Below are 24,079 nucleotides of genomic sequence, written 5' to 3'. Positions count from 1 at the left end.
AGGCTGCTCTTAGTATAATAGACCTTCTTGTTAAAAGCCCTATTATTATTGGAAATTTGTTTTGGAAACTAACAAAGAAGAAATTTGACAGAAATGTAGAATAAACCACTTTGTCTCATATTTCCTTTCTACATAGGGACTTTGAAGAGATACCTTAAATATTGTGAAGTCTCAATTATCTTGGGATAGGTTACCATTATCACCAGTCTCACAAACTTGAATTAAATGCACATAGCATTGTACTAGGTACAATGCAGAGAAAATTAGCAAACTGGATCCTTATCTTTTAGGAGCTTACTAAGAGTTGATATCCTAGCATGTAGTTCCACAAATCTCAAACTCATTTTTCCACACATGCTTTAAACGATCTCCTCTCTCCTGTTTTCTCTGTCTTTAATGGCCCCTCCATCCTCTCAGCTGGAAACTTCACATTCATCTGACTTCTGTTCCCTTCCTCTCTTCAATGAATCTGTCAACAAGTGCTACCTCTCTGTCTCCAAAATTGCTTTCGAATACGTTTGTTTCCTTTTCTCCATTCTCATAGCTATTGCCCTGTGTAGGTGAATTTTATCTTTAATTCCAATTCTTAGGAGTGTTGTTTTCTCCTTTCAGACTTTCTACTGTATAATCCATCCTCCAGACTGGTGTCATATCTATTTCTTTAAAGACAGATCCGATCATATCATTCTTTGGCTTAAAAACCTTTGATAGGTCCCCATTATGTTCAAGAGATAAAGTCTGAAATCCTTAGGTTGTCATGCTAGGGTTTCACGGAATGGCCCCAGTCTACTTATTCTATCCTCATTTTCTGCCACAATCCCCCTCCACGCCCCTGCCGCCCCTGTTGCAAACACATACATTGATTCTGGTCCCACCAGCTTCCTTATAGTTCCTTGAGCTTGCTGTCTTCTTGTGCTTTTGAGCATACTGTACTTTGCTGGAGCTTATATGGATGAGCTGAGGAAACCAAGATTTTACGAAGGATACTTTTGACAAAATAAGACAGAAGAAACAAGCCATGCATAGAACCAGGAAATAGGGGCAACCATTAGAACAGTGTTTGGGTTAGTAACTATAGACTACTTCCTCCTGAGGCCAACCAGGAAGAAGGACTTGATTCCAAAAGGTACTGGAACCAGAGCAGTGATGGAACTGGTTTATAATGGTATTAAATGAATGCCTCTTTCTTATTACTACAGATAGTCAAGAGCCAGCTGTTATTTTTATAGCTGGAGGATAGAGGAAAAGAGTCAATGGCACATTCCAGGTGTGGTAGTTAAGTTTAAGAAAACCCATTATCCTCATCCACCTACTACTCCTACCATATTTCACTTTCTAAGGGAGTAAAGAATGGATAGGAACCCACAGGCCTAAGAGTCTTCGCATTGACGCATTGTCAGGAGTCAATGGGATAGAGCCAGAGATGGTGAGTTTAAGGAATATACTGAATGAAGGAAAGCAGCAGCTATTTACCTAGAGATCTTGAGGATGCAGAGGCTTTCCATGCTTGTGCTTAGGCATACTTCTGCCTAACCTTGGCACATTTTTTATTAACTTTTGTCCATTTTGTACACATCTGATTCCTAAAAATTATTTTTTATTATGTAAGTAATAGATCAATATAGTCAAACCATTCATCATATCTTACGAAGGCTACCTTGACATTCCCCTCACCACTCATCTCCAAACCCACTCATCTCCCTACTGACAGCAGAAAATGGGGACTATTTTCAGTTTCATATCTATTCTTCAGGCCTTTTTCTGTGCATTGACTTAGAGATAGATATAGGGTAGATAAACAGACTTATGAAAGTTATATAGTATTGCTTTGTTTGTGTGTTTATGTATGCTTTCCCCACAAAAATAGTATCACACTGCCTCTTATTTGGCAAACTTGCTATTTAGATTCTATAATATATCTTGGAGATCTTTTCATATTGGTACATATAGACGGTTTCTTACATTTTTTTTCCAATTTCTACTACATGCTGTCATCTTTAGGGCTAGCTTGACTTTTTCCTCTTCTCTTGGTAATCTCATGTGGACAATTAAAAGTTAAAAGAAAAAAAAATTACAGCAACCAGCTATTAATTCTGATGCCAATTACATATGGCAATTGCTGGCTGGGGGAGGAATGTTTTCCTTAAAAATTAGACTGTCTTAGAAACACCACTGGATCCAGTTCAAAGGACACTGCTGACATTAACACCCTCTTTCCTCCTTTTCCTTTCCCACCCCCCCAATTACTGGCATTGCTGGAAATTAAATGTAACCACAGCTCTTTGCAGTATGTATACATCTGGTTTTTCCTTTTCCATGTGTTTAAGTCCTCCCTTCTCAATTGCTTCTGTTTAGCACTTAATTTAAATTCCCAAATTAATTCAAGAAGCAAAATTGAAACCTGTAAAATGACGGGCTTAGATGATCTTTTACATCTTTAGGGCCTTTACAGCTCTAGGCTTCTTTTAAGTTATAGACATAAAGAAGTACAGGACTGAGTCCAAGTGAATGGGAAGTTCTGAGATGTTTGCACTTATTATGTGCTTTTGAGTGTTTAAAGATTTAAGAGGTACCATTGTATACCAGGAGCGAGGGTTAGGGGTCAGGAATTGGGGGAATCAGTCCCAGCCCATCACTGACTCTCTTTGTGATTGCAGGTCACTCCTTACTCTTAAATTTTCCCATCTGTAACATGTAATAGATTATTTCTGACTCGTAACTTACCCAGGGATGTTTTGTGAAATAATAAAGATAATCACTGCCAGTTATTTTTTTGCCCCTCAGTAAAGATTCTGTATCAGTTAATGGCAGCAGTAGGGTGGTTATTGCATTATTTAAGAAAGCTCTTGAAAGTGGGAGAAGTACTTAGAATAGGTCACCTAAAGTTTTGATCATTTCTCTTAGGCCAACAAAGAGTGATCTGTGTTAGGTTGAACAATACTGAAAACTGAAAGAAAAGTAAAAGGTTTGTAACACTGTAAGAGCCGATCCATGCTGTGTGTAGAGCTCTTTTCAGCTGTAATGTTCTGAGTCACTAGGTGCCTTTGACAAAAGTTGGCAAGCTATCTTTTAAATTTTTTTCATTGTTATATTTGTATTTTTATATTTGTTCAAATATTCTCCATGAATTATGTCATTTAGATCACCTTTGAGTAGAAAGTCATGTGTAAAGTTTGCCACTTTACTTGAATTCTAACCTTCCTGTGGAGTTATTATGTCAGGTTCTCTAAGTTCTACTTTTCACCTTGTGATTGGTTGTTTTTTGTTATAAAAAACATGTATGAGACTCTTAACCTCTTTGAACTGTTGTTCTTTTGGTTGACGCAAAACACTAGTAAACTTTCTCTTTAAAGAAAAAAACAATTGTAGAAAGAGGAGATATTTTTGTGAGAGAAGAGTTTAAAGAAATGTAATTTTTTTCTCATTGCACTTTCCAAATTGACGTCACCCCTGGGGGTGCGAGAATTCTTTCAAAGCTTAATATGCAACTGATGAACAAAACTGACACTTGACGGCATGAAGTCCCGCCGTGTTTGCCGTGTATTTTCTGCATCTGGAGACGATTCTATAATGATGTGAAAAATGGAGATTACAAATTTCAAAGTATATATTTCACAATCAAAGTATTTATAAACACATATGAAACTCGTTCTATGTATAACCTATGCTGAAATGGAATGGTCATGTTTATAACTCAGTAGGTAAACGGCTCTGGAATGCTTCAGACCAGGCTCAGCTGAGGCAAGACATTTTGAACTGATATGGTAAGAAGAATCTGTTTCCTTATTCAGCAGTTTCATATGAATTTAAAAAGATGGCCGGTGTTTGGTTTAGTTCCAAATTTGCTTGTTATGCTTCTTATGCCAGTAGAACATATTATCTTTCTCTCTGTAGATTTAGTAGAGTTGGCCTTGGAATATGGCTTTGCAAGTATAAAAGGGTTATTTTTTTTTACTCCTCTTGAACTTTAAAATTTAAATCAGTCAAGTAACCAAGAAGGGCTATAAGAGAGGATACCATTGACATGCTTTGTCATCTCTGTTGTTTTTCTTTTCTTTGCCTGAAAACTTAAACTGAATTGTAGCTTTTACTTAAAAATAAATTACTAGTAACATAAAGGCAGTTGAATAGCATTATAGAAAATTTTGAAAATGGAGAGAGGGGAATGAACTGTCATAGATAGGATATGTTCTGGGTCTTGAAGGATATGCAGTTCTTGATGTATTCCAGACTGCCCCTTGGACAGTTTTTGTTTTGTGTGAATGTCGTATGTTATATGTTGTATACCTGGGTCATCCGTGTTGGTAGAAAGAGTTGTGTATTTATTCTCTAATTACGATATAATCTTAACATGTGGGCTTGGATGAGTCTCATCAGTCTGCCTTCCCTTATTTTCTTCCTTGGTAAAATGATAATGGCTATATAATTTGAGGTTTATTAATTCAGTGGAGGCAAATCTTTGAAGTTATAGAGATAACTTTCATTGCGAATGAATTTAAGATAGGAAAATAGGATTGCCACATTAATGCATTCTTCTACCTTTAGGAATGGAACCACATTTGGGGGAGGGGTTCATAAAAATAATGATTAGGCTCCCAAGACAGTTTGAGTACCTTATGCGTGTTCTAGCTGGCAATAATCTTAACCATCTTGCAATTCAGCATCTGGTTTATACATGAGACCCCTATAATTAACCAGTAGTACTTCTTGGCCTTGTCTTTCAGGAAGATTTATAGTATATCTTAAGTGGTGTCAGATAGCAGCCAGAAGAATGAATAGCTAGCTTTCTTAATTTAGAATAATTGTTAAAATAAAATAAGATTTAAAAAAATTGATTTCCTTCTTCATTTGACATGATTGATAACTTTACTATTGGAGCAACCTAAGAAGCTTAAGTTTCTTGGGTGTGGTTTTAGAGTCTTAGGAAGTCTGGGAAGAACTAGGCTTTAGAGGGGGTAGGCTTGTGTTATGCAAGGAAGAATTATTAGGCCAGATGCCTTTCATGTCTTTATCTGCCAGAGTAAAAAACTGTAGAGTCAAGAGTTTGTTTCAGTAAAAGTTTTCATATGTTCTCTTCCCAGGGCAAAATGACTTTTTAATACATGTAAGAGTCCAAATACTTTATAGGTAATCAATATCAAAAAAAAAAAGGCGAGTTTGTTTTCCCATTGTTTAGGTTATCAAATTGAAACACATTCCTATTGCTGTGTTCTGCTTAAACCATAATTATCAGAGAGATCTTATTAAACAGGATTTTCTGAAATAAGACCTTTTGGTTTTAGGTGGAACTGTTATCATGGCGTGAATTGAGAACTGACTGTGCAACCTACTTATTTGGAAAATTCTTCTCCTGAAATTTTGCTTCACATCCATGACTTCTAATGGAAAGGGTACGGTGAGAGGCAACAAGTAGATTTCTAAGCCAAACTCTTTTTTTTAAAAAAATCCCCTAGTGATTAAATTGCCTTGCATGAGTAGATCTCAACAAGGGTTTGAGATTGGTTAGTTCAGGACATCTTGTCTAAACATTCTTCTAGGGACAGGTCTATGCTGGCTAGACCCATAGAAATCAAAATTATCAACACAGTGATGACAACGTAATTAGCCACATCTCTCGGCAGTGTGTATAACCAGCCATTTCTGAGGCTGTTGAAAGGTCCACTGTGGTAAAATTCTGGCTCTACCCTTGACTCCCGTAAATGACCCTAAGGATTTGGGACTGAACTCTTGTCAGTGACTTCTGGGTAAATAGTGTACAAAGTTAGGAAACTAGATCAAAACAAAACTCACCTTACAGCGAGGATAAATTATGATAGAGTGAGAAATTGGCAGAAAGAAGTTTTAGTGAATAGGATCCTCAAACTTACGTAAGTGCTTGTTGCATTCAGACTTTTTAAAAAAACTTTGTCTAAACCGTTAGAGTAGATTTTACGTAAATTGTTCATGCTAAATATTTGCATTATATGTCCCTATTCCTTTGTACTTCCCAGTTGATGAAGTTTTCAAACTGTGGTTTGCTAGAGGGGGAAAAAATCCCGAATCAAAACCTCATAGAACAAATTGAATTACAAACCTGGTGTGGTCCTTTAACTCAATTACATCTAATTTGTGTTATTTTAGTCATCCTGGGTGGCAGCTGTTCTGTGTGAATGCCCACAAACATTTTCAGTGTTAAGAATTTGTCCTGACTATACACTTTAAGATTGGTAGTAGCCTATTTCTATTTTAATGGACAAAGTTATAGATTAATTTGGTATTATCAGGACCATTTTAAAAATAAAAAATTTAGTTGGTTTGTTCTTTGCATTGACTAATGTATTTTAAATGTTATTTTTTTTGTAACTTCACCTCATTTTCTTATTTTTTATGCCTCTACTTAAATTTCTCCTAAAAATAGCCTTTTAATTACTCCATTCAGGCAATTATCAATTTTCGAGAGCAAGGAAATACAGAATTTTAGATTTTGATATACCCAAATAAATATTTTGACATCCTAAATCAAAATTTGGAATTATCTGGGCAAGAAAGACATGGAGAAAAATATGGATTCAGGATTGTTCAGTTCAATGTAATTGAGATGGAGGTTTCAGTTAGAATTGAGTTAGGATTGAGTCTGAATTTACAGAAGACATTAAAACCCAAGAGACTCAAGTAAAAGCTGACACAGGAACCACATCCTTCATTCTCTTCCTTTCTTTAATTTTTGTTTTTATTCTATTATCTGAGATTCATCTTTTGTGCGAAATACTCAGTTTAATTCACTGAATATCACTAACTTGGATAGGAAAAGAGACATTTAAATGTCTTTATAATATCAGGAGTGAAATATGCAGAATATAAACACAGAAGGAAGAGAACATAGATGACATGGGAACCTCAACAAATTTTCTAAAGTGGACAAATGCTCACTAGAGAATTACAGTGAAGAGATTAATTCCTCAGAAATGACCTATAATATATGAATATGTTTTACAAAACATTGTTTTTCTACTGCATTCAGTAATTTTCCTTTAGCAGCTGAATATCTGCTATGGATTAGATATTGTTCTAGGTGCTGAACCTTCAAAGATGGATAAGTTACATATATAAATTCATGGCAAACATGTAAATAATAATTTATAATTAGCACCATGTGGTATGTGATGCGATAGAGGTTTGAATACATTCAAAGCTTCATATATTGTTATGGGGAGAGTATAGGATTACAGTTAGGATATTAGAACAAAACAGAAGTGTATTTTTAAAAAATTCTACTGTACTGGAGACTTACATTTTTTACTAGCCATTTAATCAGTTACTTGTTGACCCATAGATTTAGTTTAGGAGTATAAATTTTTTAAATTTGTCATGTCTATCAGCTGCCTAAACTACTTCCCATTCCATTCTCTTCTAAGGGAAGAAGTAACAGTAAGACCATTTATTCTAAGCACTTTCTTGTACGTTATCATTATAATTTTTTGTCAACTATACTAAATTCAATAACATTTTTTTAAGCTTTCTTCATCCTGTATTCCTCTTTTATATCTGACCCTGACTGTCCGTCTGTCTTCTACATGAAACTTTCCCCACCCTTGGTTTTCAATGGCAGTGTATTTTTTGATTCCTCTCCTGCCTTTCTAATCTTACTTGGTGTTCTTTGCTGGCTTCATCTCTGCATTAGTTATCTATTGCTATGACAAATTACCCCAAAATTTAGTGGCTTAAAAAAATGAATATTTATTATCTCCGTTTCTGTGGGCTAGTAATACCACATCTGTCTAATGCACATTTGTATGATTAACAAACATTCAATTTGCTAGTAATACCACATCTGTCTAATGCACATTTGTATGATCAACATTCAAACATTCATAAATGGATGCTGTTATTCTAGTCGAGGTTCTCATCACTTTACACTGAAGTAGCTTCACCAACTCTTCGTTGCTTTCCAGTCTTTCTACTGCTGTTAAACCACTCTCTTTAAAGAAATCCATGCTGCTGCTTCCCTGATCAATAATCAATTGTGACTCTCATTGGTCTAATCTTAAAGTTTATATTGGTCTTCTGGCTTTCAGAGCATTCCATATACCTATTTATTCAACCACGTTTCTTAACAAACACCTACTTAAACTGGTTATTTATACCTTATACCAACTCCTATCCTCATCCCTAATACTATGTTCAGTTTTACTTTTTTCTTGCCTTTATTACCGTTTTTTCCCCATTCACCTGTAATGCTTACTCTCCTTATTTTTTCAAATCTTACTGATTCTTTCTTCCAGCTCAAATCTCATTATATTCCTTCTACCCTTTTCCTAAAGCCACCTTTGGTCTTTTCTGTCCCACTCTAGTTTTTACTCTTTGAATTCCTGTTATATTAATGCTCAATACCAAACACTGTTATTTCTTTATCTTTAGTTTATTTGACTTAATTTCCCTTCCCAACTAGGATATGAATTATCTGAGAGCAAAATCCTCTCACTTCTTGTGTCTTTGTTATACTGTGCTCTGTAAGTACATGTTGGTCGATTAACCGAAAATTAGAAAATTTGACTCAGCTATAAAAAATTCTCATTGTGATGCTGCTGGATGAATCTGAACTCCCGGAGCCATACATGAGGATGAGCTGGGACTTCAGTATGGTTTGGAAATACATTTCATCATCTTTAGGAAAAAGCATTGTTGTATGAAAAGATTAATTTTAAAAATGTTCCTTCTGGCCAACTATCAAAACTTGAACTATCAAAGCTGAAGTTTCACAGTTGCCTGGAGCAGAACAGGAATTAAGTAGCAAGCAATTCAAGGTCTCTGATCCCTAGCCTGCTTCAACTAGGGGCCTGGCCAAGCCCTTTGGCATAGATAAGTAGAATAAGGAATGTACTTTTTATCTTCTTTCTCTTGAGAGTTTCATGGATTCAATTCACAAAGAGAGGGCAATAATTAAAATTTTGTGTCAGCATCTTCTCATTCACCTAGAAAAGTTAAAGGCAGGTAATAATATTAATCAATACTTAAGTACCCATATGGCCTAAAAATAATATTGTGGTTAATTATGTTCCATAATATTCTTGGTATATTTTGTACTAGCCCTGGAGCATGAGGCCTAAGAGCCAGTGGGAACTAAAGTGGGTTTTTTTTTGGTAACTTTGTTTAGTCTGTGCTTTTGCTAAGATAATAGTTCCTACTAATATTCCTTTGTGTCCACTTAGAACTTTTTTGTTTTCTTTTTTTCCTCTACATTTTTGCTTTTCTTCATTATTTTCTCTTGTAAGCTATAGGTAGGTCATGGTTAGAATATATGAGGAACATTCACATCTTCATTATAGCTGTCTCAAATTCTTATTAGGTTTGTATTTCAGAGTTATTTATAATGTTAGGTCTGTGATTTAGGTTATTATTTGCACACTTTTGGTTTCCCTGTGGCTAAATTACTGGTGTTTATATAAAAAAGTTGTTTCTTTCCTTGTTATTTTTTTATATAGGTGTTTCAATTAAGAGTCCTGTCTTTAGCACTGGAATATTTTAATTAGAGCAATTAAAGAAATTGAAAAGGTTAAAGCTCTTGATTCTTGCCTTTTATCCGTATAGTAATGACTTTTAGATATGTTTCCTAGAGAAGATAAAGAATATTAGTTGTGAATTTACCTGGTTACTGTTCAGACCACCTCAGTTCATACATCCTGCCTCTACATTTCTTCCTCTAGATCTCCTGCACCTAAGGGCCTCCTCATAAAAGCCAATCCAATGATAATAGCTGTATTACATCTTAGTTTTCTTCTTTACTCAACCCGCACTTCTCCACATATACTCCACTTCCCTAACCAGTGAGCAGCTTTCAGCTGCGTTTAAAGGTAAAAGAAATGGGAGGAGAAGGGAGGCAGGGAAGGACAGAGGCAACCGTGAAAAAGGGTTAGGAAGCAGCGTGAGTGTTGTCCTCCAAGGACTCGAGTGCCTTTTTAAACTGCTGCCCTATTCTGCCTTGCTCCTGTTGCCACAGTTTTAATGTTTCTAAAAAGGAGTTTAAAATAAAAATTAAACAAATTTGTTCGAATTTCAGTCCTCAACACTTAAAAGTGCTTTTCTGAAAATCTCCGGTGATATCCTTAAGACTAAATGTCATGGTTTTTGCTTATTCTCCATCTTCCTTGATGACTGCTGCATCTTATACAAATGTGAATATTCCCTTCTTGAAAAAAGGAAATAACTTGTTGAATACAACTTTTGCTACATGAAACCTTGTCTAATCAGCCTCATTTGAAAGTGCACATTTCATTTGATGGCATTTGCAAATTATCTCACCCCCCACCAGAACTTGCAGTATGAAAATGCTTCCATATGCTAAAAGCTAGTCTCCTCATTTTGCTTGAGGAGAAAAAAAAGAAACTACTTGACCGACTTTCTGGCTTATAAACATGAAGCTACAATGTGGGCAGATTTGGTGATGGTAGCCCCACAAAGTTCACTGTAAACAACTCCGCAGCCTTTAGGCCTCACTACTGTTTAGGATGAGTCTGAAGAGTCGTGTTTGCCCCACAAAAGTGAATTGTTAAAAAAGCAATTGTGATTTGTATATGGTTCTAAAATATTTGAATTCAGTTAAAATATAGTATTAATGAGTTCTAACAGATTTGAACATTTTAAATAACTAAATATTTTTGCTTTCAGATTCTTTGTCTATCTGAAGGCATTTATTTCAATAGTGACTACTAAGGTCTGGGCCCCCAACACCTCAGGCCTGGATTATAGCAATAGTTTTCTCCCTGATCTCCCTAACATTAGTCATTCTCTTTTTAACCTGGTCTGCCCAGTGCTATAGGATAATCTTTCTTAAATAACATTATGCCTTTTCTTATCAGCTGATTTTATTTATCCTTATCTCACCAATATTTTGTTCAAAATCTGATTTATAATTTCCTATAAGGAATCTTGGTGATAATCTCATCTGGCCCTATTTTTCCATAGTACTTTTCAACCAAGCTCCTACTCTATTATATTTATGTTGATTTATTGAAGATTTAAAGAAGTTGTTATATGAGTGTTCTTTCCTTTCCAAATAGACGTTATTGTGATAGAAATACTATTTCTATACACATATTTGGTATAATGAACTCCCATATGCCATTCATATAGTCTTATCTACTATTAACATTGTGCTACATTTCCTCTTTTTCTCTCAAATACACAAATACATACATATCATTATACTTTTGTTCAGAACCATTTGCTAGTAAATTGTGGAGTCTGTAACCATTCACCCTAATACTTCAGCATGTGTCCAATAAGAAGACACTCTTTTGCATTACTACACTATATTGATCAAATTTGATACTATATTGTTATTTAGTACATGTTCATATTCAAATTTTGCCTGTTTCCCAGTATGACCTTTATAGCTGTTTTTTCCTCAATCCAAGGATTGAGGGATAGGAGGGTTTTTTTTTTTTGGTCATGTCTCTTTACTTTTCTTTACTAGAGCAATTTTTTAACTTTTCTTGGCCTTTTATGACATTGACATTTTTGAAGAGTATAGGTCCTTTATTTTGTAGAATGTCTTGTTTGGGTTTCCATAACTGTTTTTACTATGCCTGACTTTTTTTTCTTTGTTGTAGTTTAATTCTCTCTGTGTGCGCACACATGTGCAGTGTGCTTATTTGTGAATCTTCTTTTCCAAACTAGATTGTAAGTTCCGTGGAGACAGAAATCATTCATCTTATTCATTTTTGTTCTTCATGTTTTCAAGCACGTATATTACTTTGCATATAATAAAAATGAAAGTCATAAGTCAAAAGTTTTTATATATTCTGTAGATTAAAAGGATTCTTTAAAACATACAGATAAGGATATATCAGATTAATTAACTCTTGGCAATTAAGGATGTCACAGAATGCCATAGTAACAATAGAAGCATTATGTTTTCTTTTATAGTCTTGAAGGAAATTGGCTACTTCAGAGTGTAATATAATATAATAATTGACATGTGTTATTTCTTTTCATTATTCCTCTAAGGAAACCCTTTGCAATAATATTTGACCTCTTTTCTATATACAGAGTTCCAAAATAGCTTTTGCATCTTACCTGGTGTTTCATTGGGCAGTGAAATTAGCACAAACGATCTTAGATTTAAAAAATATGTTCATCAAGATTGGAAATATCTAAGGTTGTCAAGAAAAGATCTTTGATTATCCTTAATTATTCTTTTATTATCAACTAAGCAAAATGATAAGAAAGTCCAAAGTTTTAAGGACAAGCTCAACTCAGAAGTTTTCCATTTTAAAGTTAGCATCTTGAAAAGGTACATTGTAGCCTTTTAGAGGCTCTATTTCCCTGAAACACATTACTTATTTGTAATTGGTAGGCTTTCAGGAATTCTTAGAACATTGTTTTCTCTCGTTTAGATGAAGAACATTTAACATACTGGTTTTCTTAGTATTGACTTTCATAACTCATCTGGGGGCAGTTATTATCTCAGTTGATTATTTATCTCTGAGGGCTTATTCTAATTCTACATCTATCTGAACTCACTGAATAACTGCACATTACTCAGCACATACTTTAGTGAAGATACACTTAGGAGTAACGGCTGACATTCTCCATATTGTGGTTTGTCTCTGTGTATGTGCCTGTGGATAACTTGGCAATCGCTTCCTTAGCGAAATAACAGTCAATGTGGTTCAGCCAAAGTTTAGAAGAATGAAATAACTGAAGTGGGAATTTTTGTATAATGCCAGGTGATACTAGTCTTGTTTCTTTCTTACTGAATTGTTCAGGTAGTATGTAGTATTCCATTGCCTTGGAAGCTATTAAAAACAAAAGAATGCAAAGCAAACAAACAAAGAAAAACCACCAACCAACAAACAGGAATTATGGTGTAATTCAGATGATCTACTTTCTAGCCACAGTATGAAGCCAAGAACTCTTCATGTAACTCAAAAATGTATCCTTTGATCAGAACCTGATTTAGAGAAGGGAAAACGACATCTTGTCTGTTTTTTTTTCCTGGATCAGGTTTAATAGAAAAGTGGTGATTCACTAATCTTTTCACAGACATGACTTGGGAATATTTTATATGCTTGTCGATTTTTTAAAAAATAATGTTTTTTGAGGTTTGTTTCTACTGCAGCAGGAAGAGGCACTTTGATTCACTGAGTTGTGTGAATTAAAGGCACGATCCAGGAACAGGCCATTGAAAATGATGGCCCCTGCAGAGTTAGAAGTGCTTTGATCTTCTGTTTTGACATGTTAAGTTTATCTTTAATTATATGTGATGACATTTGATTACTATACACTTAGACTATTATAATGTGGTTTGTAAAACACAGTTTGTACTATATAACTTCAGCACCCGTTTTTATGTATTGAGTTTACCGAAAGATGTTTTAGTTTTAAGTGAAAGCTATTAGATTTCTGAATTAGTAGACAATTAAAATGTAAAATATTTGGCTGTCAGGAAATGTATGATTCCTATAAAATAAGAATTATCAATGTGCTCTGTTGGATCCAGTGTCTAATTTTGCAGAGGTAATATAATTATGTGTGGTTATTATTTCCTCTAACTGGCTACTTGGCTTTAGGCAAATCACTTAATTTCTCTGGACCTTTGGAAAATGAAAGCTTTAGACTAGATGATATTCCAGTTTGCAACTCTGAAATTCTGTGATTCTGCTATTCTATAAAGTTCATGATAGACATAAATCAGAATACAATAGAAATTTGTGACACATATTCTAAAAGAAAGATTTTTTAAAATACTGAGTGAGTTATTGACCTTGCATTTTGATATGAAATGAAATATTTACACACACACACACACGCATGCACGCACACACACTCTGACTTTTTCATCTTGCCAGGGAGGGGCAGTGGGGTTGGTGGGCAACCCTCACTAAAAGGTTACAAAAGAGAGGACTTTCATTTGGAATTTCCTGTATTATGCCATCACCTTAGCCTTGAGGGTATGATGCCTTTCTTTGAAATTGCCTGCTGTACTTGCATTTACATGCCGAGCTCCGGATTTTTCCCAATTATATACCCCACCTATGAAATATCCTTAAGAGTTTGAACTGATTCTGATCCTCCAGAGGAAATTACAGAATTCTTTCTTTTTGAATGGTAGGCAGATACAGTGATTTGACTTTTAACACAATTTAAATCAATTTTGCCAATGTTCCTAATGGGATAGTAAGGCAAAAAACAAAAGCAAAAACAGATAAACAAAACAAACTCCTTTAAGTCCAGTGTCTATTTAGAGAATATCATTCATTAGGGACCATAATATTCCATGTATTTTTATACTGAATTTGCTTATCTTTGTCATATGACCAATTCTTTACTTGCTAAGATGTCTTCTGTTGTAAGAAACCTGTTTCTAAGGAAAGATAGGACCCTCTAGAAACATGCATAGTGAGAGGTCCATAGTAGAAACTCAAGTATTTAAGTGAATTGCAATTTCAGAAACATTTTTCAAACATAAACCTGAAAGACTTAAAAGATTGAATTAATGCTTGAAGTTATAAAGCTTCTTAACAAATGCTAGCATTATCTTTGTAGGACAAAAGAATTGTATATTTTCTTCATTTGTATTAACTGTAAGATTTATTACTTTAAATTTTGATCTGTCATGCACAATTATTGAGTATGATTGTTTACTGCCTAAAAATTAAGCATTGGTACTTTGATTTGAGATTATTTTTTAACTGAAGAATCATAATATGTTTTATCTGTAAGTACTTTGGGATTTTTTGAAAGCTAAAAGCCTGTAAGTCTGTATAATTTGAACTAATTCGATGCCAGAGTGAAAAGCAAAACCAGAAAGGTATTACTGTACAGCTGCATCTCAAGCTTGCTTTCTCTCTCACAGACTATTGTGTTAAGATTTTAGCATTTGTTTCTTTTTAGCGAGGGTGAAAAAGTGAAGCCTTAATATAAGCCATCTCAAGGTAGTTAACTATATTGTGTACTAATGGAGAAGAAAAGTAGTACAGATAAGTCAAAACAGTAGGTAACGTTTGCTCCTTTTTATTGGTATAAAGAGGATGTATGGGGAAGGCATTTGGGAACAGGAGCTGGGTGGGCACTTAAATTTGGAAAGCTCATTGTTGATGATTTTTTCCTCTCTCTTCCATCTGCAGCTTGGTCAGGATCCTTTGAGATGGAGCTTCAGGCAGAACGATGAGGGGAGAAAAGAGAGAGAACAATTCACTGTGGCAATAGCATCTTTAGATTCTCTTTCTTGTTCCTTACAGCTAGTGAATCTGAAGTGAATCCTCAGTAAAATTTCAGGTTAGATGATTTAGCAGATGGTTATTCAGTACTCAAGAGGAAAAATGTTGATCTCTAGGAGCCAGCCTGAGTTCATGAAAAACTGTTACGATAGGTTAATTTTATTCTTCTTTGGAGGTTTATTTGACCGTTAATTACATGACATGAGTGTCTGAATTTTATGCAGCTTTTTGACATGGTTCACAGTGATATTATGGGTAAGATGGACAAAAGTGATGTGATACGATAATATAGTTACGTTGCTATATAACTGGTTCAACAACCATCCGAAAGATTGTTATTTAATAGAAAAAGTGTTAACCTGGAAGGAACACTCTGGGATACCACAGGAATCAGGAATCAGTCTTCAGTTTCATGTTATATAATACATAAACAAAGAGATAAAGAAAATATAGCTGTCATACTTATCAAATTTGTACATAATACACAATTGAGGAAGGATGGCTAAAATTATTAGGTGGTAGACAGAGTAGTCAAAAAGCTTTAAACATACTAGAGTGATGGTCTTGACCAAGAAGATAAAATTTACCAAGAACAAGTTTATAATGTAATATATAATACTATGTATTACAGAATGAGGGAGAAATAGCTTAGATGTAGGAGTTGGGAAAAAAACTTAACATCCTTAGGTTAATGGAAAATTCAGCATGGACAACTTTGTTATGTTCCTTTCCAAAAAGCAGTATGATCTTAGGCTACATTGATAGAATGTCTAAAATAAGGTTGATGGTCAACGTGCTTTATTCTATGTGCATCAGACTATTAAGTACTAGATTATTACACTTTAAGTGACAAGCTTCAAGCACATCCAGAAGAAAATGACTAAAATAAGAAGAGGGTCTTTCATATAAGCAAGCTAAAGAAAGAAGGAATGTTAGCCTATAAGGGATCATAATATTTAATGGGCAACCCTACTGAAGAGAGGTTAGAATGAGACTCTGAGGCTCCAGAAAGCAAAATTACAACCAATGGTTAGATGTTATATGGAGATAGATTTTGGCTCCATATGAAGAAGAGTTCTGTGATTCTTGGAGGTCTCCAAAAAGGTGGAATGGCCTACACAGGGAATTAGGTAGTCAGTTTTCCAAAGTGCTGCCAAATTACTTTCTGGGCCTATGGCAATAGAAGAAATTTATTAATCAGATAGGGACTAAAGCTAGTTGATTTTTAAGAAGTGGTTTGATCTCTTTTTGGTTGTGTTTTCTCTATTTGTGTACAACCAATTTTACTTTCTACCATTTGGCTAAGAAGCAGAGAATGTTTCTGACCATAAATTGAGAAGCAGATTCATCTGTTATTATCAAAACATGCCTGTTGCTTTTGCAAGGAGCTTTATTCTTGTCTATTCCTGTCTGAAATATCTTTCTGAAATTAAAAGCACTTAACATAGGAGTTTAGAAGGGAAAATAATGTTTCCAAGAAACATTATTTATATATTTGACATATTTTGATTAGTGCCAAAACCAAGATGATCATATGGCAGCTATCAAATGACAGTAGTACTATGAAACAAATACACACAGATACATCAGAACAGTCAAATTCATTTGTTTGTTCACTCAGTTTTTCTTTTAGTCATTCATTCACCGATACTTTTTATTACCTGATAAGTGCTGGGCACTCTGCTAGGTCCTGGGAAGTTGATATAAACAACAATTTCTCTGATTAAAAATCTGTTAATGGGCTTTGTTTCTTATAACTTGCCAAGAAACACTTTTATTAAAATAATAAATAAGTATCACTTTTTCTTTTTTCCTTTTTCATGATGTAAACTGCAAAGAAAAATATAAAAGAAATTCTTGAAAATCCTGAGTTTAACTGTTTGTTAACTATTGTATGTATTCAGATAGATATCACACCTCTGTGTTCATTGTCAGTATTAACATTGCTTTGAAACAGTTCTGAGGTAGAACTTGGTTTTTCTGGGTTCTCTTCACTTAGTGTCAGAGTTTTGTATATTTTCCTTTTTCTCTTTTTTGAACTGTTAACTTCCATGTTGCTCTTTGAAAGGAAAAATAAAATATTGTGTAAGGGGTTTCAAAATATATAGTTTTTTTTTTTTTTGAGGAAAAAAGCTTTTCTAGCTCTCTTCAACTAATTTTAATTTTAGTGTATGTTATTGCCAGGTAGACAAGAATGATCTTGAAAAAAGAAAGCTTTTGAAATATTAAGCCAATAAAGGCATTATGCGCAGGATAAGTTAATAGTTGAACATATTCACTGGTTACACTGCCAACTTATATCTTCAATTTATTTTAATATAAGGTGGTTTAATCTCTGTCTTTCATCTTAAAAATATGCCTATTAACATTAGCTTATAAATTATCACACCCAGGTAGGGTAGATTAGTAGTACCTAGTTTTACAGTTAGAAATATAAAATGAGAAGCAAGTGCTCCTCTGTGTGACTATAGCCAAGCAGGGTTTAAGGCAGAGAAGGGTCCCCTCTGGTTGATCTTCAAGTCATCTACATGTGTCTAAGACTGTTGTTACTGTCATGTTGTCTTTCTCTGAAGTTTACCAGAATTCCCTGGCAAAATGTAGCTCCTGCCCATCAATCTTCTCATCTGCAATGTATGATCTTCTCTGACATTTCCCACAATCATCTCAAGATTGCAGAAAAATGGAAGAGATATTTGTACACTTATGTTTCATAGTAGCATTATTCACAATAGTCCAAAGGTGGGATCAACTCAAATGTCTATCTCTAGATGGCTGGATAAACAAAATGTGTTATATACATAAAATGGAATATTATTCTGCCTTAAAAATGAAGGACATTTTGACACATGTTACAATGTGGATGAAACTTGAGGACATTATACTGAGTGAAGTAAGCTTTTCACAAAAAGACAAATAGTATATGATTCCATTTATATGAGGTATCTAGAGTATTCAAACTCACAGAAAGTAGAATGGTGGTTGCCAGGGGCTGGGGGAAGGAGGAAATGGGAAATTTTTTAAGAGGTATAGAGTTTCAGTTTTACAAGAGGAAAAAGTTTTGGAGATTGGTTATATAACAAATATAAATATACCTAACACTTCTGAACTATATTTTATACATGGTTAACATGCTAAATTTTATATAATATGTACATTAACATAATTTAAAAAGGAACTTTCAAAAATATTTTTAAAAGGTCAGCCAAATAAAAACCATTCTATTTACATTTTTAAAAATTGCAGAAAAATGAAAAAACCAAAACAAAAAAGTAGCCCTCTACCTAGATAGATCAGTTACCAGATTAAGGGTTTCTGGCTCTGGCTTTCAGGATTGGGCTGTAAGACAAATGTCCAAAATTGAACTTAGGATCGTTTCCTCACAATTTATTCTTACTTCCTCTGTCCTAAATTAGACTTAACAAATATCAGCCCACACTTCTTTTTTTCCTTTACCCGCCAAATAGTATTGATGGCCAAGTCCTGCTAATTATATATTCTTCACCTTTCTTTTATCTACTTTCTCTACATCACTGGTACAGTTTATTCCTTCAAAGAATACTTTGATAGTAGGTACTATGTGCCAGGCTCTGTTCTAGTTGATTGAGATCTGTCAGTGTACAACAACAAAAAAAGATTGTTGCCCTCATGAAACCTGTGGGGAAGACAGATAATAAAGTACAGATCCAAGAGTTAAACAAATTATATAGTATTTTAGAAGGTGCTAATGCCATGAAAAAAGAAAAAGTAGGGTAGGATGGGGGTCAAAGAGTATGGGGGTGGGAGAGAGTTACAATTTTAAAAAGTGGTAGTTTGTATAGACCTCATTGAGAAGATGACATTTAGGCAAAAACTTGAAGGAAGTAAGAGAACAAGCCATGAATATATGGGGGAAAGCTTTCCAGATAAATAACCAGTGTAAAGGCTGTAAGATGAGAGCATGCCTGGTGAGTTCAAGAAACAAACACCAAGGAAGCCAGTACACCTGGAGTGGGGAGAGCAAGGGGAAGAGCCGTGGGAAATGAGGTCGCAGACGTAACAGTGGTCAGCTCATGTGGGGCTTTGGGTAGAGATACCTGATTTATATTTTAAAAGAGTCATTTCTGCAGCTGGGTTGAGCATAGATCCTATGATCATGAGTTGGAACACAGAGATGGGTTAGGAGGGTGATGGAATATTTCAATCAAGAAATGAAGATAAAGGCAGCTGGGACAGAGTGGTTAGTGGTAGCGGAGGTGATAAGATGTGGTTGTGTTCTGGATATTTTGAAGAGAGAGCCAACAGGAGTTTCTAACAGATTTGATATAGAGTATAAGAGAAAGATTCAAGGTAAATCTAAGTTTTTTGTCCTGATATTTCCCAGGAAGGCTGTGGAACGGGTTTAGAGGAAAGAATAGGAGTTGAATTTTTGGGCTTATTAAGTTTGAGATGCCTATTTGATAACTATTCTCATGCCTTTTCTTGCTTTCTGGAATACATTGTATTTTCCTATCTTAATCCTCAAGTTCACTTACCAAAAAACTTTCAATCTTAATTTAGGCATCACTTTGGGTGAAGGCTTTTCTGTAGCACCCACTTCCAAGCAGAATTGACCAGTTCCTTCCTTTCCCCAACTATAGACAGTACATACTTCTATCAAAACCCTTTATAACATATTATTGCTATTATTTACCTGTGTGTCTCCCTCATAAGCTCCTTGAAGGCAAATATTATTCCTAATTCATCTCTGTATCTCCACACTCTAGCATAATGTGTGACACATAGTGGTGCCAAACAAATGCTTGTTAAAAGGTGATTACTTTTTCTGCTTTAAACAGTCAATTATCTTTGAAGGAATTAAGTGAAGAAAAAAGTCTTATATTTACTTTACTGTTAAATATTTAATTTTAAAATTTATTTTATAAATTTATTAAATTAAAATTTAATTTATAAATAATATTTAAAATAATATTAAATATAAACAAAAATAATTTGTATATAAATGGTTTAATATTTATTAGTAAATATTAAGTTTTTAGCGAATAAAATTAAGTGCCACATGTATAACATTTCTGGTATTCTTAATTCCTTTGTGTAGATCCAAGTTTTCATCTGGCATCACTTAACTTCATCCTGAAGAATGTTCTTTAACATTTCTTATACTGCAGATGTGCTTGCAATGAATTCTCTTAGCCTTTATTTCTGAAAAAATATTTTACCCCTATTTTTAAAGAATCTTTTTGATAGTTACAGAATTCTAAGTTGACAGTGTTTTGTATTTTTCCTTTTAGCAATTTAAAGATGTCATTCTATTGTATTCTGGTTTGCATTGTTTCTGATGAAAATTACATGGAATTTTTAGCTTTGTCCTATATAATGGTATTTGTCCTATATAATGGTATTTTTTACTGCTTTAAAATTTTTTCTGTTTATAACTTTTTTTTAGTATTTTGATTATAATGTACCTTCTGTGGTTTTTTTTATATTTATCTTGCTTCTCATTTGTTGAGCTGCTTTTTTGTTTTTTTAAAAAAATATTTTTCAGCAAATATGGTAACTTTGACTATTAGTTTTTAAAATACTGTTCTGTCCCCTTCACTCCATCCATGGCACTCTAATTACATGTATGTTAAAACAGTCGACATCATTCCACAATTAGCCTTTGTTAATTATGTCTTTTTCTCTATGGGCCTCAGTTTGGATACTTTCTATTGTGCTTCTAGTTCAGTGATATTTTCTTGTGTCTAATCTGTGATTAATTCTACCCAATTCAGATATTGTTTTTTCATTTCTAGAAGGTCTGGTTTTTCGTTTGGTTTGGTTTGGTTTGGTTTTGGTATCTTTTACTTTTCTTGTTTAATATTTTCCTTAATATCCCGAGCATAAATTTAGTTCTTTTACAAGTCTTTATCTGCTATTTCTTTATCTTTGTCATTTACATATCTGTTTTACTTACTGATTTTTTTTATGAGCCTAATTTTCTTGCTTCTTTATATCTGATAATTTTTGATTAGATGCCAGATATTGTGAATGTTATGTTGTTGAATGCAGAATTTAATTGTCTTTTTATAAAGAGTATTAGGTTTAGTTATAGCAAGAATTTTGAGTTAAAATTGAGTTCAATTCTTTTGAAGCTTGTTAGTGTGTGTCTAGAGTTGTCTTTCCTCTATGGCTGTGGTTCTCAAAGTATGGTACCTAGACCAACAGCATCAGTATCACCTGGGAACTTGTTAGAAGTGCAGATTCTAGACCTTTCCTCTAGAATCACTGAATCAAAAATGATGGCGGTCTGTTATGTCTCCACATTATTCTGATGCAATCTAATTTTTAAAGATCACCAATCTAGACCTAGTTTAGCATGAAATTTTAGACAAACTATGGGTTTTGAAATCAGGTAGGCTCCATTTAATTCTCAACTCCATGACTACTTATTGTGCTCTATAACCTCTCATTTCCTTAGTTTCCCATTCCGCAGATTGGAGATAATAGTATTTTGTAGGAGATTGAGAAGGTTAAAATAAAATTATTTTATAAAGCAATTGGTATGTGGTAGAGGCTCATTGTTAGTTTCTTTCTCCTTAGAATTAGTATAAGATGGAGGAGCAGTTAATTACTACTGTAGAATTCTTCAGAGAGGAAATGATGTTTAAATTGTTTCTTGAAGGGTGAGTAGGATTTTGATATATGTTAGATGAGTTCCAAGGACATTGTATTTTAAAGGAAATGAATGAGTAGGGCTCAAAGGTGTTAAAAGGTGGGGAAGCCTGAAAATATACTATGGAAGTTAGCATAGTCCAGAGCCTTAAGAAAAGCAGTTTGGATCATAAAAACAAAACAACGAAACCTTTAGTAGTAAGAAAGTAAAAATGAAGAAAAAAATGAAAGAAAATCTAACATTGTAAAAGTATACTTCCTTAGGCCGTTCTTATTTATTACCATGACTAATAAATTTGGGGAAGCCTGTAGAAAATTCCTATGGACTGTTATTTTCCTAACCACTATTCAAAACTACTTTAAATTGATATTCTAAGCTGATCATTTCATTAACTTTAAACTCCAGAACATGTCCCCAAGTTTCCAAGAGTTCGCTAAATTGTTTTTTCCTGTTATCGGTTTCCTTGGTTTACTTATATTTTTTCCTCATCTTGTAAAAATTAATTCCCTAGGTTTTCTAAGTGATTTATAATTTGAAAGTACAAAAAAGACTTTCCTTAGACTCTGTTATGTCTTTCTGTGATCATAGTAAGAATACTATCAAGTGCTTAGTAAAATATATAAATAACATACTTTCTACATTTCTTTTGGTGGGGATTTCTAAACTTAGATGTTTGATTTTATTAAGGTTGATATTTGTCCTAATGAGGGTTTTGTTTGTTTGTTTAAAATTATTATTATTATTTTGTAGTGTCTAATAAGAATCAGATGGCTTCCTGGATTGAGTTTGTTTCATTTCTCTAGTGTATAGCTTTTATCTGACTTTTAAGTATTTATTCTAATGTTGTTTTATTTGGTTTCTGAAGCTCTGGAAAGTTTTAGGAAAAAATAAGGTTCATGGAGAAAAACTGTTATTCCTGAAAAATGCTAAGACCAGAAATGGGAAAAACAAAAAATCAGATATCATTCTTGAAATCTGGATATCAGTTTTTAAAAAGTCGTTTGCTTCTTTATTTGACACCAATCATTTGGAAATCTGTCCCTTTCCTTCTCTGTGATATGTTATCACAAAAATCCTCTTGTGTTCATACTAGAATTACATTGAGTTCATAAATTAAATTGAGAATTTACTTATACTGCATTTTCTCATCCATGAAAATGGTTTATTTCTGTATTTATTTAGGCTGTCTTCAATAATATTATAGAGTTTTGCCCCCAGAGATCTTGCACAACTTTCGTTAGATTTATTCATGGGTTTTAAACAGTTTTTTAAATGAGTATTATTTTTTATCTCACAGTCAAATTGGTTGTTGCCTCAGAAAATTGATTTTTGTATATAGATATTGAGTCCAGCAAACTTGCTCTACTTGGTTCTAAAAGTGGTTTGTAGATTTTCTTGGATTTTTCCAAGGAAAGAATCATACCATGTGCAGTGTTTCCCTTTCCAAATCTCATACCTCTTTATTCTTGAACAGTAGTGGTGATAGTGGAACCTTATTTTGTTCTTGATTTAAAGAGAGTCCTTCTAACATATTTTTCATTTAGAAAGTTTCTTTTTGTTGCTGGATTGGTGGACGTTTTTAAAGTAATGAACCAGTATGGAATTTTATGAATGTTTTTTCTATATTTACTGAGATATTATATGGGTTTTCTCTTTTATTCTGTTAATGTAGTAAAATATGTTGATGGATTTTCTAGTATTAAATGATTCTTGTATTCCCAGACAAACTATTTGGTTATTTAAGAATAATACATTGTTAGATTTCCTTTGTTAATATTTTTTTAAAGAATACCCTGTGATTTTTCTTTCTAGTATTATACCTTTCAAGTCATAGAATAAATTTGGTAGCTTCCTCATTTCCTATTATCTGGAAAATGTATATAGCATGGGATTTTATTTCTTTTGTAAAAGTATAGTAAAACTTGTTTTACATCCTCTGTACCTGATGGAGTTTTTAGGTTGGAGAAGTTTTATTTTTATATTAAAAAAAATTGAAATATTACATATGGAAAAGTGTACAAATCATAAGTGTTTAGTTCGATGAATTTTCACAAACTCAAATTCATGTAACCAAAATCTAGATCAAGAAAATTACCAGCACTATATTTATTAATTCTACTATTAATAGATTTTTGAGTACTTTCCAATTTTGGGCTAATATAAATAGGGCTGCTGTGAATGTTCTTACTGTGAATGTTCTTATACATGTCTTTTGGTGAACATATTTGCATGTTCTCTTTAATCTAGG

General features: G+C 33.6%; 1 protein-coding gene across 10 annotated transcripts in view; it reads left to right on the top strand.

Annotated features, from left to right (window-relative positions):
• RAD51B (RAD51 paralog B) overlaps window positions 1-24,079 on the top strand; it is a 490,110-nt gene that overhangs the window by 83,586 nt on the left and 382,445 nt on the right. Inside the window, exon 9 of one of the 10 annotated variants that reach the window (XM_023526900.1) lies at window positions 15,108-15,853. The exons of 8 other annotated variants lie outside the window; for them this stretch is intronic. In XM_023526900.1, the coding sequence (XP_023382668.1) occupies window positions 15,108-15,239 (132 nt within the window). In that variant the 3' untranslated portion in view covers window positions 15,240-15,853. Of the gene's footprint in view, window positions 1-5,282; window positions 6,213-15,107; window positions 15,854-24,079 lie in introns of those variants that run through there. One more of the 10 variants, XM_023526902.1, reaches the window with a different exon arrangement.

This window comes from Pteropus vampyrus, unplaced genomic scaffold (genome assembly GCF_000151845.1).
Source record: "Pteropus vampyrus isolate Shadow unplaced genomic scaffold, Pvam_2.0 Scaffold15, whole genome shotgun sequence".
In the NCBI taxonomy this organism is placed as follows: Eukaryota; Metazoa; Chordata; class Mammalia; order Chiroptera; family Pteropodidae; genus Pteropus; species Pteropus vampyrus.
The sequence above is the reverse complement of the archived record's forward strand: the minus strand, read 5'-3'. Positions and strand labels throughout refer to the sequence as shown.